General features: G+C 29.6%; 1 protein-coding gene across 3 annotated transcripts in view; it reads left to right on the forward strand.

Annotated features, from left to right (window-relative positions):
• The first annotated feature begins 10,357 nt into the window (after window positions 1-10,357).
• sens-2 (zinc finger transcription factor senseless-2) overlaps window positions 10,358-14,049 on the forward strand; it is a 98,852-nt gene continuing 95,160 nt past the window's right edge. For 2 of the 3 annotated variants that reach the window (XM_076398957.1, XM_076398959.1), the window contains exon 1: window positions 10,358-10,782. In XM_076398957.1, coding sequence (XP_076255072.1) covers window positions 10,581-10,782 — 202 coding nt within the window. In that variant the 5' untranslated portion in view covers window positions 10,358-10,580. The remainder of the gene's footprint in view (window positions 10,783-14,049) is intronic. The other variant, XM_076398958.1, reaches the window with a different exon arrangement.

The following is a 14,049-nucleotide window of genomic DNA, read 5'->3' on the forward strand; positions in this document are numbered from 1 at the left end:
ATGTTTGCGTTCGATTATGTGCGAATGCTCGATTCGTTTCGCTAGAGATCAAGTACCATTAAAATTATTCGAGAAGCAAAATATTGACGGGAAAGATTGGACGTTATTTGTATTGTAAATAAATGCGGTCTATCTGTTACCGAAACGAGATCGAACATTGGCTGGATTAGTATGAAATTACAAATGAAAATCCTTTAAGACACATGCAAAAGTGGTTTTATAACTCGTGACGTGGATAATCCTTTCCGAAAACTGTTACGATGACAACTGACACATATTTACGACCACTAAAATCCGCCATGTTTTTTTTGGCATTTAACGCTTTAATCCGCGTTTGTTGAAGGTGCTATTACAAATCGACATGTGATTTGTTCGATAGACTGTGGATACAGATCGAATTACGATGGTGATTGCCTGTGAACTTAAATTATACCGGTTATAAATTTCCCTGTTCCCCATTAAAGGGTGTCGTATATAATTTCGTGTTATAAATTAAAATGTATAAAGTTTATCAAGGAAATGGTATGAAAAAGTTGTGAAACTATGAAGTATTAATGATTTTTGCACACTGGAAATTGAAAAAGTTATTAACAGACTTATCTCAGAGAAAACATTTTATTGTGAAAGAGTGACAGGTGAGGTGTTCCGTAGGGTAATATCCTTAGCTCATAGTTATATCTCCTGAATAGAATTGACATACCGACCCCAAACACCACTACTGTAGCAAAATAATCACAAAAAATCTCCAACTTCATCTAAACAAAATCAATTTGTGGTTAAAAACATGGCGTATTAAGGCAAATGAGACAAAATGCTCACATGGTAAATTTTAAAAACAATGAACTACCGCAAATATATACTGTTAAATATCTATGAATGGATCTGAATCAACAATTAACCTAAAAGAGACATACACTAATAAAGCGTTAATAACTTGGGCTTAAACTAAACCAGATGTATTGGCTTATATCCCAATTATCTTTGGTAAATAAGATATTGCTGTATAAACCAATTCTTATGCAATATGGACTAAAGCTATCGAACTCAGGAGTGCTACTAGCAAATTCGATATAGCCAGTCCTCACAGATTACAACATAATTATTTATATTTTATTGTTTTCATTGTTCAAAACGAAATGGGTTTTTTACTTTAGGCTATAGTTAAAAGTTATACTAAGCAAGTGATTAAAGTGACTTATCGATATGTTGAGGAATGACATGATATTAATTTGGAAAAAATTGTAAAGAAGAATGTGTTTCGGAAGCGCATTATTAGAATAGCAAGTTCAAAAGTTATTGGTAAAGTGGTAAAGTCTTTAGCCCATTGTTATATCTCCTGAATAGAGTTGACATACCGACCCCAAACACCACTGCTATGGCAAAATATGCACAAGAAACCTCCAACTGCATCTAATCAAAATCAATTTATGGTTAAAAATATGTCTTATTAAGGCGAATGAGACAAAATGATCACGTGGGAAATTTTAAAAGCAATAAACTACTAAAAATATATACTGCTGAATATCTACGAATGGATCTGAATCGACAATTGGAATAGACATATACCAATAAAACATAAATAATTTGGGCTTAAACTGAACCAGATATTATTGGCTTATATGCAAATTATATTTAGTTAATAAGATTTTGCTCTATAAACCAATTCTTAGGCAATATTGACGTATGGTATCGAACTGAGGAGTACTATTAGCAAATCCGATATAGCCATCCGTCAGAGATTCCAAACTAAAGTGTTACGTGTATACATTAATGCCCCATATTATGCCAGTAACAATCTAATTGACCGATAATGATATCCCCCTGGAAATCACAACAAGTGTAATACCAAGTGCTAGAATAAAGCACTCAAAAGGGTGTCAGTACACCAGAATGCACTCGCCAAATAATTAAACGTGCGCGATATCAGCGCAATCAGTGCTTAGGTCAGAATAAGTGTTAGGAACTATCGACTGTTTAATAATTGACTAATTTTTACTATCCACTGTTTCAGTCGCTATTTTCGGCCCGACTGATTGTGTTACTATTTACTATCGATATTATTTACTATTTACTATCGATATATTTCGATTACTCTCTCGACTTTTGCTAACAAATATTTCCGTTCAATAATAATTAAAGCATTTACTTTATTTAATAAATGTTCTAATAGTTATTGTACTATCATTTTCATTTATGTCATGAATTAGTTTTTTTTTCTATGATTAGGTATATGTTCAATTTTTATTTAGTAATTGTGGTTATTGTACATCTTTAGTCTTTAGCTTTTGTTTAATGTCTATTGTATTGTCTATATTTATTATAGTATATTATCTAAAAATAGTAATTAATATTTTAAAATACAATAAAACATTTGTGGGATATTATTCCATTCCATAGAAAAATTCCATTCCTTTCTACAGATTCGCAGAACATCTAAATATAAAAGTAATTCTACTTCGTTTAACAGGAAATTATTAATTGCATGTTAATAGTATTCAGTAATTTTTTCCTTTTCTTTTTTAAAATTTGTACGTGAAGGAATGTATACATCTCCGTCTCGCTTGTAGGGTCGAAAAAAATAAGCACATATAAAATTAACTACTCCATCTGCGTCATTTATTCTCTTACAATTTATACAGGAAAGGGTTTGTACATCTTCGTTTGACTTCACTAATTGAAAAAAAATTCGAACCATGCATTTGACTGAAAATAATAATTACTATTTTGACTATCGGCTGTTTCGACTGTTTTGCGACTATCGACTGTTTTAAGTCGATAGTTCGCGACGATATTTAGAACGTTTACTACTATCCGAGCTAACAAATAGACACATAGTCTTTAGAATAATATAGAGTATTATTTACTATTCTTATTAAGTGTAAATATAGTTAACAAGTTAGAGTTTGCAAATTTGTACAGGAGATCACTTTTCGTAGCGAACTTATAGGTGTCTTTGTATAACATAAACCCCTTCAAATGCTTATTACCGATTGGGCAAATTGTAGAATGCAAAGAGGATACAATCAACAAACAAAGAAGATAATAATGATTCAAATGTTGGTTGCAGCTTATCGCAGTGGTATAGATTCGAATGGTTTACTTTTCAACGTCCTTGTCACATAGATTTGCCGAATTTGTGCAATGACCTAGGTGATTTTGATTTTAAGACCATCGGTTGATTGCAATTTATTGACATAGAGGTAACTTTAGACCCATATTTTTCTTGCAGAATGTTCATCGTGATATCTGCTTTGTGACATGTAGCATCACCCTGAAGGGACCACTTGTTATCCAACTCCATGTAAATCAATTCTATTACCTATTAATTATTAATGTTTATTGCTAATCGTAATCATCAAACAGCACGATGACCTCGAAATCAAGTTAATTTATTATGCTATCCAAGTTTTTGAAGTAAAACAGTAGATAATATTACTAAATCACATTACCGTAGAGAAAAAACAATTATTGGACAACGCGCAGGATATCAGAAGGTTGAAGCTATCCAAATCTAGTTAGTCTAAATTAATTTCAATTTGCTAAATAGATACTTATGTTTGTGAAGTAATCCAAATAAAAAAAGGGGTAGTAAACTACCATATAATTAATAGTATACTAAGCATATCCATTAAAAGATGTAATTAAAAAAATGTCTTCAAATCAAGGAATATATATAACCAATTCTAAAAATGCAATTTTCAGTGATCACTTTTTAAGGTGCATAAAGAATAAACACAATACTAATAATTGCTAGTATAGTATTATTAGAGACAGGTATAGATCGTATTTGACAGTCGTGATATCACTGAAGCTCATACTGAATATTAAAATTACGGTTAATAGATATGACTACTACAATATTTTTTTCATTAACTAAATATTAATTATATAGGATATTGTTATTTAAAAGTATTGTAATATATAAAACTCATTTATTTATATCAGATAATTTTTCTTCTCTCAAAGCACTGAAAATTTTTGTTCACACTTCAATGAAATGGCATATTAATAAGTCAAGCTTTAACATGAAGTTGGTTACAAATGCATCCAATGCAATTTAATACACAGCACTATGGCTCTAAATTCTCTAAAATTACATATATTAATACACGTTTTTGTTATTATAACTGCACTAAACGATGACATTGTAAGTGTATATTTTGTGCCTTTATCTCTTTTGTGTCTACGAAATAAAAATACAACTTTTTTTCGAATGTTTCAGCAGTTATTGACAAATATACTAAAAGATACATTAAAATATAGATTTTTCATAGCTATTATTCGAGGCGGTCGACTGGCTACGCACAGTTGGCCTACTGCGCAGTCTAGGTCTCCGATTGGGGGCCTTTTGTTGGGACTTTGAAGTATTATCGCCGAGTGAAAGGCCGTGATTTGGGGTTCCAGCCGCTGCACAATCACGACAGGACACTGGCACGAAATCGGAGGGAGGAGCTGAGATTTGAGCTGTGGAGCCAATAATAAAGTCGCTACGGTCCCCACTATTGTATGACTATTATAAACCGTAATCCAGTGGACCAGATAATTTGTGCGACGTGTTTTCCGGTATATAGTAAATTTACTGGTTTTATGTCACAACCACATTTTATTAATTACTATTTAGTGATTAATTATTAAAACGACATTAAGACGATTATTTTAATGCAAATTAATTTTATTTACAAAAATAATTCAAGTATAATTGGCTTCCAACTAGAACTAATAAAACTATTTCAATTTTAACTTATTAATTATCGTCGATCTTAATTCGACTTTTGCCAAAAAGGCACTAATTACGATGGTTCAGGGTCTGTTATCCTTTATACATTAATGCTGACCGTGCATCAGCTCTGCAATATCTTCAAAGGTATTATCGAGCCATTTGGCTATGCAGTTATTCTCTACAACATCAATTCAAATGTCTCAAATAATGTTAACGAAATGAATTATATATCGTATATTTTAAATTTGCGCGGAATTAATGCTTTTTTCTATGTTTAAACAATTCAGCGTCTATATTTAAATATTTGCGTACATTTGTAACGAATACGCAGATGGTAGAACAGTGCCTTTTACCCCAATATCTTCATTACGTAAGTAAAATTATATAATATATGAACTGTATAATATGAATATAAAAAAAATAGTTATTTGCTCTATATTATACTATGCATCAACGACATAATAATATTGCATTAATACATAACAAAACTATGTAAGCAATCCCAAAGGAATTTTCTTATTTTTAAACAATTACGTTATAAATAGTTTTATGTTATAATTTCTCCTTTTCAAATAGGGTTAATCTTGACTGAACCTAATGCTTAACATAGGTTCCGAACAACAGTTCATGGTATTACTAAACTGCTTAGCTGCTAAACTAAACAGCCTACCGACTGGTAATAAAGAAGCTAAGAGATCATCCAGAAGACATCCGGTTTTACCCATCCTGGTTTCTGGCATGACTGGATGAGTTTTCTTGTTGGATTTTGCACTCTTACCTTATGGATAATCATAAACAAAAATTTATAACCATGTCCCTACAGGATTCGAACCTGCAACTGTCACAATAGTAGGAGGACTCCCCTGTCGAACTGATCACTGCTCTAACCACATCAGCATTCTGGCTATCTTCTACAGTGCTGTAATAAGATCACTCAATTTCCCTTAACTCGTTCATTGTGATTTTCAATACTTTGCCTGAAAACAAAATCTATATAGCCTAGAGAATTACACTCCATTATACTCCCATAAATCCAAAAAGTCGACTAGGTATAACACAAAATAAAATTTTGCATATCGAGAATAATTTTTGGAATAATAATATATAAATAATATCGAGAATAAATTTTTATTGTCAATTTCATTAAGTCTCCATTCTTTTTATCAAAATTATTTCCTAGTAGATATTTAATAGAACAGATGATAATGGACAGCCTTCTTCGACGCATTTTTTTATAATTAAGTTATGTCATCGTTGTACTTGATTATTGCTGTTTGATTCCGACAGAAAATGTATATATTTTTTGTCAATTCGGTTTCCTAAAGTTGTTCAACAAATGATACCGAATAAAAAAAGTTACCGAATTTTTATCAAATGTTATTATAAACTTAATATCATAACCACGCTATAAGCAAGCAGTTAAATATGACGAAATATTATTTATTTTTTTGGGTCATATATTCATTATAGTTGCTGACTTGACATATAAACGCTTAAATAAAAACACTAGATAAGTCACGTAACCCACACAAACGGAAGAATTGTAGATATTTATTATTATTCTTTGAGTTTTGTTGTAGTACGTAGATATCAGCTTTCGACGACAACTAATAATACACTTTGCTATAAATCAGCCAGCATGACTAAAGTACACGTCATATCAGCACGGTAAATTATATTAAATACATTCGAATTTATTTTTCCTGATATTTTATATCAAAGTTATTATTTTAGAGTAATTTGGCACTAAACTTATATATAAAATTGTATTTAACGGTTACTTTTCCAATATATTAACTACTATGATAATAAAAAGATAAAACTTTTAAAATAAAATGTAATCGAATTATTTTTTTACTTAGTTTTGCTGTTTAAAGTCACCCTCTTTGGATACAATGCGTTTGGCCTGTTTTTGAAACAGTTCAAATCGGTTTCCGAAATTATCTTTAAATAATTCTTCGATTTATTTTGAATAATCTCTATTGTTCAAAACGAAATGGGCTTTTTACTTTAGGGTACCGTAAAGTCCGACAAAGCGAGTGATTGGAGTGACGATACGTTGGGGAATGACATGATCAAGCACATTTTTAGAAAGACAAGTTGAAGAGATATTGATACCAAGTAGCTTTACCAAAAATGTAATAATTCTTGTAGATAGTTTGGCCCAATGAGGGGAATCACACGAACAATCATGGCTTTGTCTTACTGTGATGTGATATTTAACTATTTCTGTTTATTATATATTATATTATTTTTTAACTGTTTTACTTGGATCTTCGTCCATTATATACTAAATATGAGTTTAAAAGTATTTATAAGGACCTTTAAAAAGTAAATCAAAGTGACCGAATAGTCACTGCTAATTTTAACAGCGATCTAAGCTATTACTAGTTTATTTAGTACAACTTCTAACTTTGTTACGCTACTGTTAAATTAATTATATAACTTTTAAGTCGGTTCTTGGAGAATATTAAATAATAAATAAAAAAGAATGTGTCTAAAAAGGTGGGCAACAGCAACAGTTTAATAATATCTCTGATAACTTTGTTAGTTGTAATTTATATTCACATATTATATTTTATATATTAAGCTTTTTTGACTAATTATGTAATATTTATTATATATATATATATATATATATATATATATATATATATATATATATATATATTTCCTTATTTTTTATAATCTTATTTGATACGGTTACTGCTGTTATAGAAATTGTTATTCCATGTTTTAATATTTTATAATTATGAAAATATATATTATAATATTTTTTAACATAGCATTATTTTCATCTCTATTCTTTGCTTCCAAACAATAATCCAACAATAATCTGTGTTCTTCTAAGCTCCTTGCGTGTTTTATTATCAAAAAAAAATATATTGCACTATAAAATAAATCCGATCTTAAAGTTGTCTGTAATAATTAAGCAATGGCCAAAGAAAATAATCAGTAACAGAATAAAATGTTTTAAAAAGCTGCTATGGAAGCATTTATTAAATCAGGTTTTCATTAAGAAAAATTAAACTTTTAAAAGTTTCCAAAAATAACTTTTATAACAAGTATGTCTCTTGCTCATAGTAAATGTTTGTTCATTCCGAGTGAATAATTTATCTAGTTGAATCTAGACATAATTAACAAAGCAACATACTGAAATATTTAAAATTTTCAAGGTATTGCTTAATAGTAAGTTTATTAGTAACTGTTTTTATATTTAAGGTACTTTTATGGGAAGTTATTATGATATAATACGCTATTGTTTAATATATTTTACGTATGGTCCATTTCATTTAATTTTTATACAAAATTGAAATGAAAAAATAACTTTTTAGTTAAACTAATAACTTAACTTAAAATTGAGAACGAAGTGAAGTATATTAAATATAGTAATATTAAACACTTTCCTGCATTATATTGGATATAATTTTCAACTAAAAAACTAAATTTATTAAATTGTGAAATTAGAATCTATAATAGAGTAGATTATTTTATCAATTAGTAATTGTAGTTTACAGATTTTAAATTTGTGTTCTCTATTATTTTTTTGCCAATTTAGTACACTATATTTTTGTGAATGGTTATTTTATTAGCATGCTGTTGAACAAATAATACTGTAACTCGATTGAAAATAGTTGAAATATCATCCTGAAATCATAGATCAGTAATAATTGGACAGGCTCATGGTTAATATATACAGTCGGAGGATATTTTGATAACAGGTCCTTTTCAATAATTATTTTAGCTGCCCTGTATGTTGTAACATTAGCTAGTATTTAATTTTAGTTTATAATGTTAGTAACCAAAATTATATGGTTTATAATTTTTTTTAATTTGTTAAAGTCAATAATATATATTTAAATAATAATACATAATGTCCAATATTTATATTATTTTTATAAAATATTATATAATCATTAATAATTATTACTAATTTATAAATATAGTATTAAACCGTTTATTCTTTTATTTACTAACTAGTAACTGTTTCAATCATTATTATTCTAAAAATAAAAGAGTTGAGAGACTGTTGATGGTGATCAGTTGGGTTTATTTTTTTACTATTCGTGTATATTTATAATAATTATTTTTTGGAAAGTTTCAGTTTAGCATTTTTATTAGCATCATCAATAAAATGTTTTAAAAAAGCTGGTATGGAAGCATTTATTGAATCAGATTTTCATAAAGAAAAATTAAACCTTTAAAAGTTTCCAAAAACAATTTTTATAACAGGTATGTCTCTTACTTATAGTAACTGTTTGTTCAATTCCGAGTAAATAATTTATTTAGTTGAATCTAGACATAACTAACAAAGCAACATACTGAAATATTTAAAATTTTTATGGTATTGGTTAATAGTAAGTTTGTTAGTAAGTGTTTTGATATTTAAGGTACTTTTATGGGAAGTAATTATGATATAATACGCTATTGTTTAATATATTTTACGCATCGTCCATTTCATTTAATTTTTATACAAAATTGAAATGAAAAAATAACTTTATAGTTAAACTAAACACTTAACTTATAATAGAGAACGAAGTGAAGTATTTTAAATATAGTAATATTAAACACTTTCCTGCATTATATTGGATATAATTTTCAACTATAAAACTAAATTTATTAAATTGTGAAAATAGAATCTATAATAGAGTAGATTATTTTATCAATTAGTAATTGTAGTTTACAGATTTTAAATTTGTGTTCTCTATTATTTTTTTTGCCAGTTCTGAAAATTTAGTACACTATATTTTTGTGAATGGTTATTTTATTAACATGCTGTTGAACAAATAATACTGTAACTCGATTCAAAACAGTTGAAATATCATCCTGACATCACAGATCAGTAATAATTGGACAGGCTCATGGTTAATATATACAGTTGGAGAATATTTTGATGACAGGTCCTTTTCAATAATTATTTTAGCTGCCCTGTATGTTGTAACATTAGCTACTATTTAATTTTTGTTTATAATGTTAGTAACCAAAATTATATGGTTTATAATTTTTTTTAATTTGTTAAAGTCAATAACATATATTTAAATAATAATATATAATGTCCAATATTTATATTATTTTTATAAAATATTATATAATCATTAATAATTATTACTAATTTATAAATATAGTATCAAACCGTTTATTCTTTTATTTACTAACTAGTAACTGTTTCAATCATTATTATTCTAAAAATAAAAGAGTTGAGAGATTGTTGATGGTGATCAGTTGGGTTAATTTTTTTACTATTCGTGTATATTTATATTAATTATTTTTTGGAAAGTTTTAGTTTAGTATTTTTATTAGCATCATCAGATACGATCAAATAATTAAACACAATTGATAATGAAACTCTAATCAGTCCAAATATTTTTTTTGTAAACCAATCAAAATTTTTACCAATAAGCAGGGCTAAACCGAACGAAAAACTTTTTATATGAAACACAACAACCTGGAATCCATAAACTATTTACTATTTTCATTCATTGATTCGATTGTCAGTAGGGGCGGTACTAAAGTGGCCCGTTCCGCCTCGTTTCCCTTAAGTTCAACTCGGTTAAGGACGAGAATCGCGTCGCCCGGTAACGCAGGCCACGCCTCTAGTCGAATCTCAAGCTTATCAGAGCTACCAAGCTATCAAACAGTTGTCTCCCAACTGTAATAATACACGAACACGGAGAGCAAGTTCCGGTGAAGTATCACAGAGAAAATCGCGAAAAGAATACGGTGCGTGTCTATTCGTGACTATTTTGTTTCCCCATTTAATAGACGGGAACAGTGAGTGAGGACTGGAAGAGAAGTAGAAATCGATTTTACTGAAATACCGTCGCGGTGTAAATGTAACAGTTTTTCCGTTGCGATTACGATGGCTTTAGAACTGAGTTGTCACTCGTCAGCGATGCCGCTCGATTTCAGCAGCAGTGGAAACCAAAGAGAATCCAGCCGGAGTCCGGAGGTGAATGTGTCCGATTCGGCACCAGCTAGCCCGATGAGGAGTCCGAGTTTACCGGAATCTTCGGTCGGAAATAGCGCCTTCACGGTGGTTACTCCAAAAGGTCGAGAAAAAAGTGAGTAAATGAAGTATTTTCTTAAATTTGGCTATTATACTCTCGGCTTTTTCCAAGTAATATTACTCAAAAGCCAATTATGAATTTCCAAAGTTGAATTAGATTTTTAGTGAATATTCTAATAATAATTGTAAATTAAATATTAATGTTTCAAATATGCATAACAAAATTAATATTGATAACAATCATTCTAATAATAATACGAAATATTTAAATTAGTGATTTGCACAAAAATATTTAATATTCAGAGATTGTAAACAATACTTCGGTATGATTTTAAGTATATTCTCCTTTTATTACAACTATGTTGTGATAATAAATTAACAATATACAGTTTAAATAAAATTGTCGAAAGAATTATGAAACAAAATATTAATTATTATAATCTAAAAAAATATTAATGTGATATGATATGAATTTATGTGTAAAATAATAACTTTATATGAAACATAACAATATTTTCATAAATTATTTTTGATATGTAATATTTTTTCTGTGTATGAAAAACATTTTAGAAAACAAAAATAAAAGTATTTTATATTCATATTAAATTATTGATTGTGATTTATCTTTATCCTAACTAAACTTGAAATATTAATACAATATATATTATAAAAAAATTATATATTAAAATGGCTTATTACAATGATTGTGAATAATTTGAATTAATTGGGTTCATTGCAATTATATCGAATATATTTCGTTATTACTCACGACTTTTTACAAATGAACTCTAAATGTGAGGCTTGAAGAAACGTGTTTTTATCTTGTTTAATAGAATGCTTTGTTCAAATATATTTTTTATTAGAAAAGCAAGTAATTTTTAGTAAAATTAGAACTAGTAATATTCAGAAAGATCAATGTCTAGTGGGCGGTTTTTCCACCTGCACTATCCAATCAGAGTATTATTAAATTATAAAACATTTAGTCACGTTTCTGCTTGTACGAAAACTACTTTCCATCCAATTCCTAACTGAAAAAAAAATGTTTAACGTAACTTACCAACAGCATTAGGAAAGGACAAAGGATGTTTATTCGTCCCTAATTCAACATCCCAAAAGTTGGTAAAATATTATATTGTTTGAACTTGACTAAAAAATATCAAATAAAACAATTGTATAGCCTAGTGGCGGAGTTTCACTATAATTATAGTTACTGTAAGTTCCGCTATCTATTTTATATTTCACAAAATTACTTACAGTATTATTACTTAAGAAAGTTCTTAAATTAGGTCTCTGGATTGGTCTTAAAGCCTATTTCGATTTGATCTTAGTATCCCTAATTGGGTAAAAACAATTTATTGTAAGCTATTATCTGATTTTCGGATATTTCAAAAAATCTGATGGATCTAAATTTGGCCAGTAAGGCGGTATAGGAATAACATAATTTGAATTCTTGATTAAATAACCATAAAAAATCATTGCTGTGTAAAAAGCCTTTATTGATATTAATTATAAAACAGATCTACTGACCTACATTTCCAGTCTTTCATGAAAATCTAAAGTGTAATATTCCTTGTAAATAATTTTATCTGGAATTCTTCCTTGAACACACTCATGAAGTTAGTGAGCTTGCTCTATATTATCTTAAATGCTCCTGGTGGAAGTGGAAAAATATTAAAAATGTTTTTCATAGATTTTGAAAACAATTTAATGCCAAAATAAGAATTGAACTTGCACGTGCTTCATCAGCTACATAGTTGGAAGGCGGCCGAACAGCTCATTCAGTACTTAATCTGTCGTCAAACAAATGACACTCCAACTTGCAACCTTTCGAAGAATTCTGCAATATTCAGTGTTGCAGTTTAGCAAATTGATCGTAAATTGATAAATGCACGTGGAGCATAGACAAACGTAGACTGACAAACGGCAACGATTGTTATGGATTGTAATCGATTGCCGCGTTATAAATGAATATAATTCGATGGTAATGCAGTGCAATATTTTGCGTTATTCATTTCTATCCTGTTCAACTTCATTTCACGCTTCAGATCTTTAACTTGCAGCATTGCGAGTTCTGCGACCTAAGTTGGTAAATTGCGGCATTTTGAAGAACTATATCCAAATGAATATTTAAAAAATAATTAAATTCATATGTTTTTTATTGATTCATGGATCATTAGTTTCTGAATTATAATATTTTGAGTGAAGCAACTTTTGTTATTGTGAAAAAATGGATTAAAATGAATTTTGCGTGTTGATAAAATGTTGCCTTTTGAAGGGAAAAAAAAGTTGAAGCAAAAACTTGGCTTGATGCCAAGTTTCCGGACATTGCCCCAGGAAAATCAACCATCAAGGATTCGTATGCTAAGTTTAGACGTGGTGAAATGAGCACCAAAGACGGTGAACACAGTGGATGCCCAAAAGAAGTTGTTACTGACGAAAACATAAAAAAATCCACAAAATGATTTCGAATGCCCGTAAATTGAAATTGAATGAAATAGCAGACACTCAGATATCAAGTAAACGTGTAAATCATATGATTCACGAATATATGGGTATGAGAAAGTTCTGTGCAAAGCCGCGCAAGCTCACTTTTGATCAAACACACCGACGAGTTGATGATTCGGAGCAGTGTTTCATGCTGATCAAGCGTAATAAACCCGAGTTTTTGCATAGATATGTGACAATGGATGAAACATGGCTTCATTGTTTCACTCCTAAGTCGAATCGACAGTCATCCGAGTGTACTACACCCGATGAACCGACTCCAAAGCGTGGGAAGACCCAACAGTTGGCTGGCAAGGTTATGGCGTCTGTATTTTGGGATACGCAATGGAATAGTTTTCATTGATTACCTTGAAAAAAATATCAACAGCGATTATTATATAGCATTATTGGACTATTTGAAGGACGAAATCATCGAAAAACGGCCGCATTTGTAGGAAAAGGAAGTGCTGCTTCACCAAGACAATGCACCATGTCACAAGTCAGTGAAAACGATGACAAACATCCATCAATTGGGCTTCGAATTACTTCCTCAGCCATCGGAATTTGTCACATTCCGTTCTCAGATCTCAAAAGAAAGCTCGATGAGAAGACATTTTCGTCGAATGAACAGATGATCGCCGAAACTGAGGCCTATTTTGAAGCAAAGGACAAATCGTAGTACAAAAATGGTATCGAATAGTTGGAGGGCCGCTATAATCAGTGTATCACCCTTGAAGGGAATTATATTGAATAAAAGAGACCAATTTTGCCAAAGAATGAGTTTTACTATGGTATGCAGGGGACTTTTCAATTGACTGGTTATAGCCATGTATAACAT

Source organism: Rhynchophorus ferrugineus, unplaced genomic scaffold (genome assembly GCF_030347505.1).
Source record: "Rhynchophorus ferrugineus isolate W39M unplaced genomic scaffold, kcgeb_rfMv2 rfM3, whole genome shotgun sequence".
NCBI lineage: Eukaryota > Metazoa > Arthropoda > Insecta > Coleoptera > Curculionidae > Rhynchophorus > Rhynchophorus ferrugineus.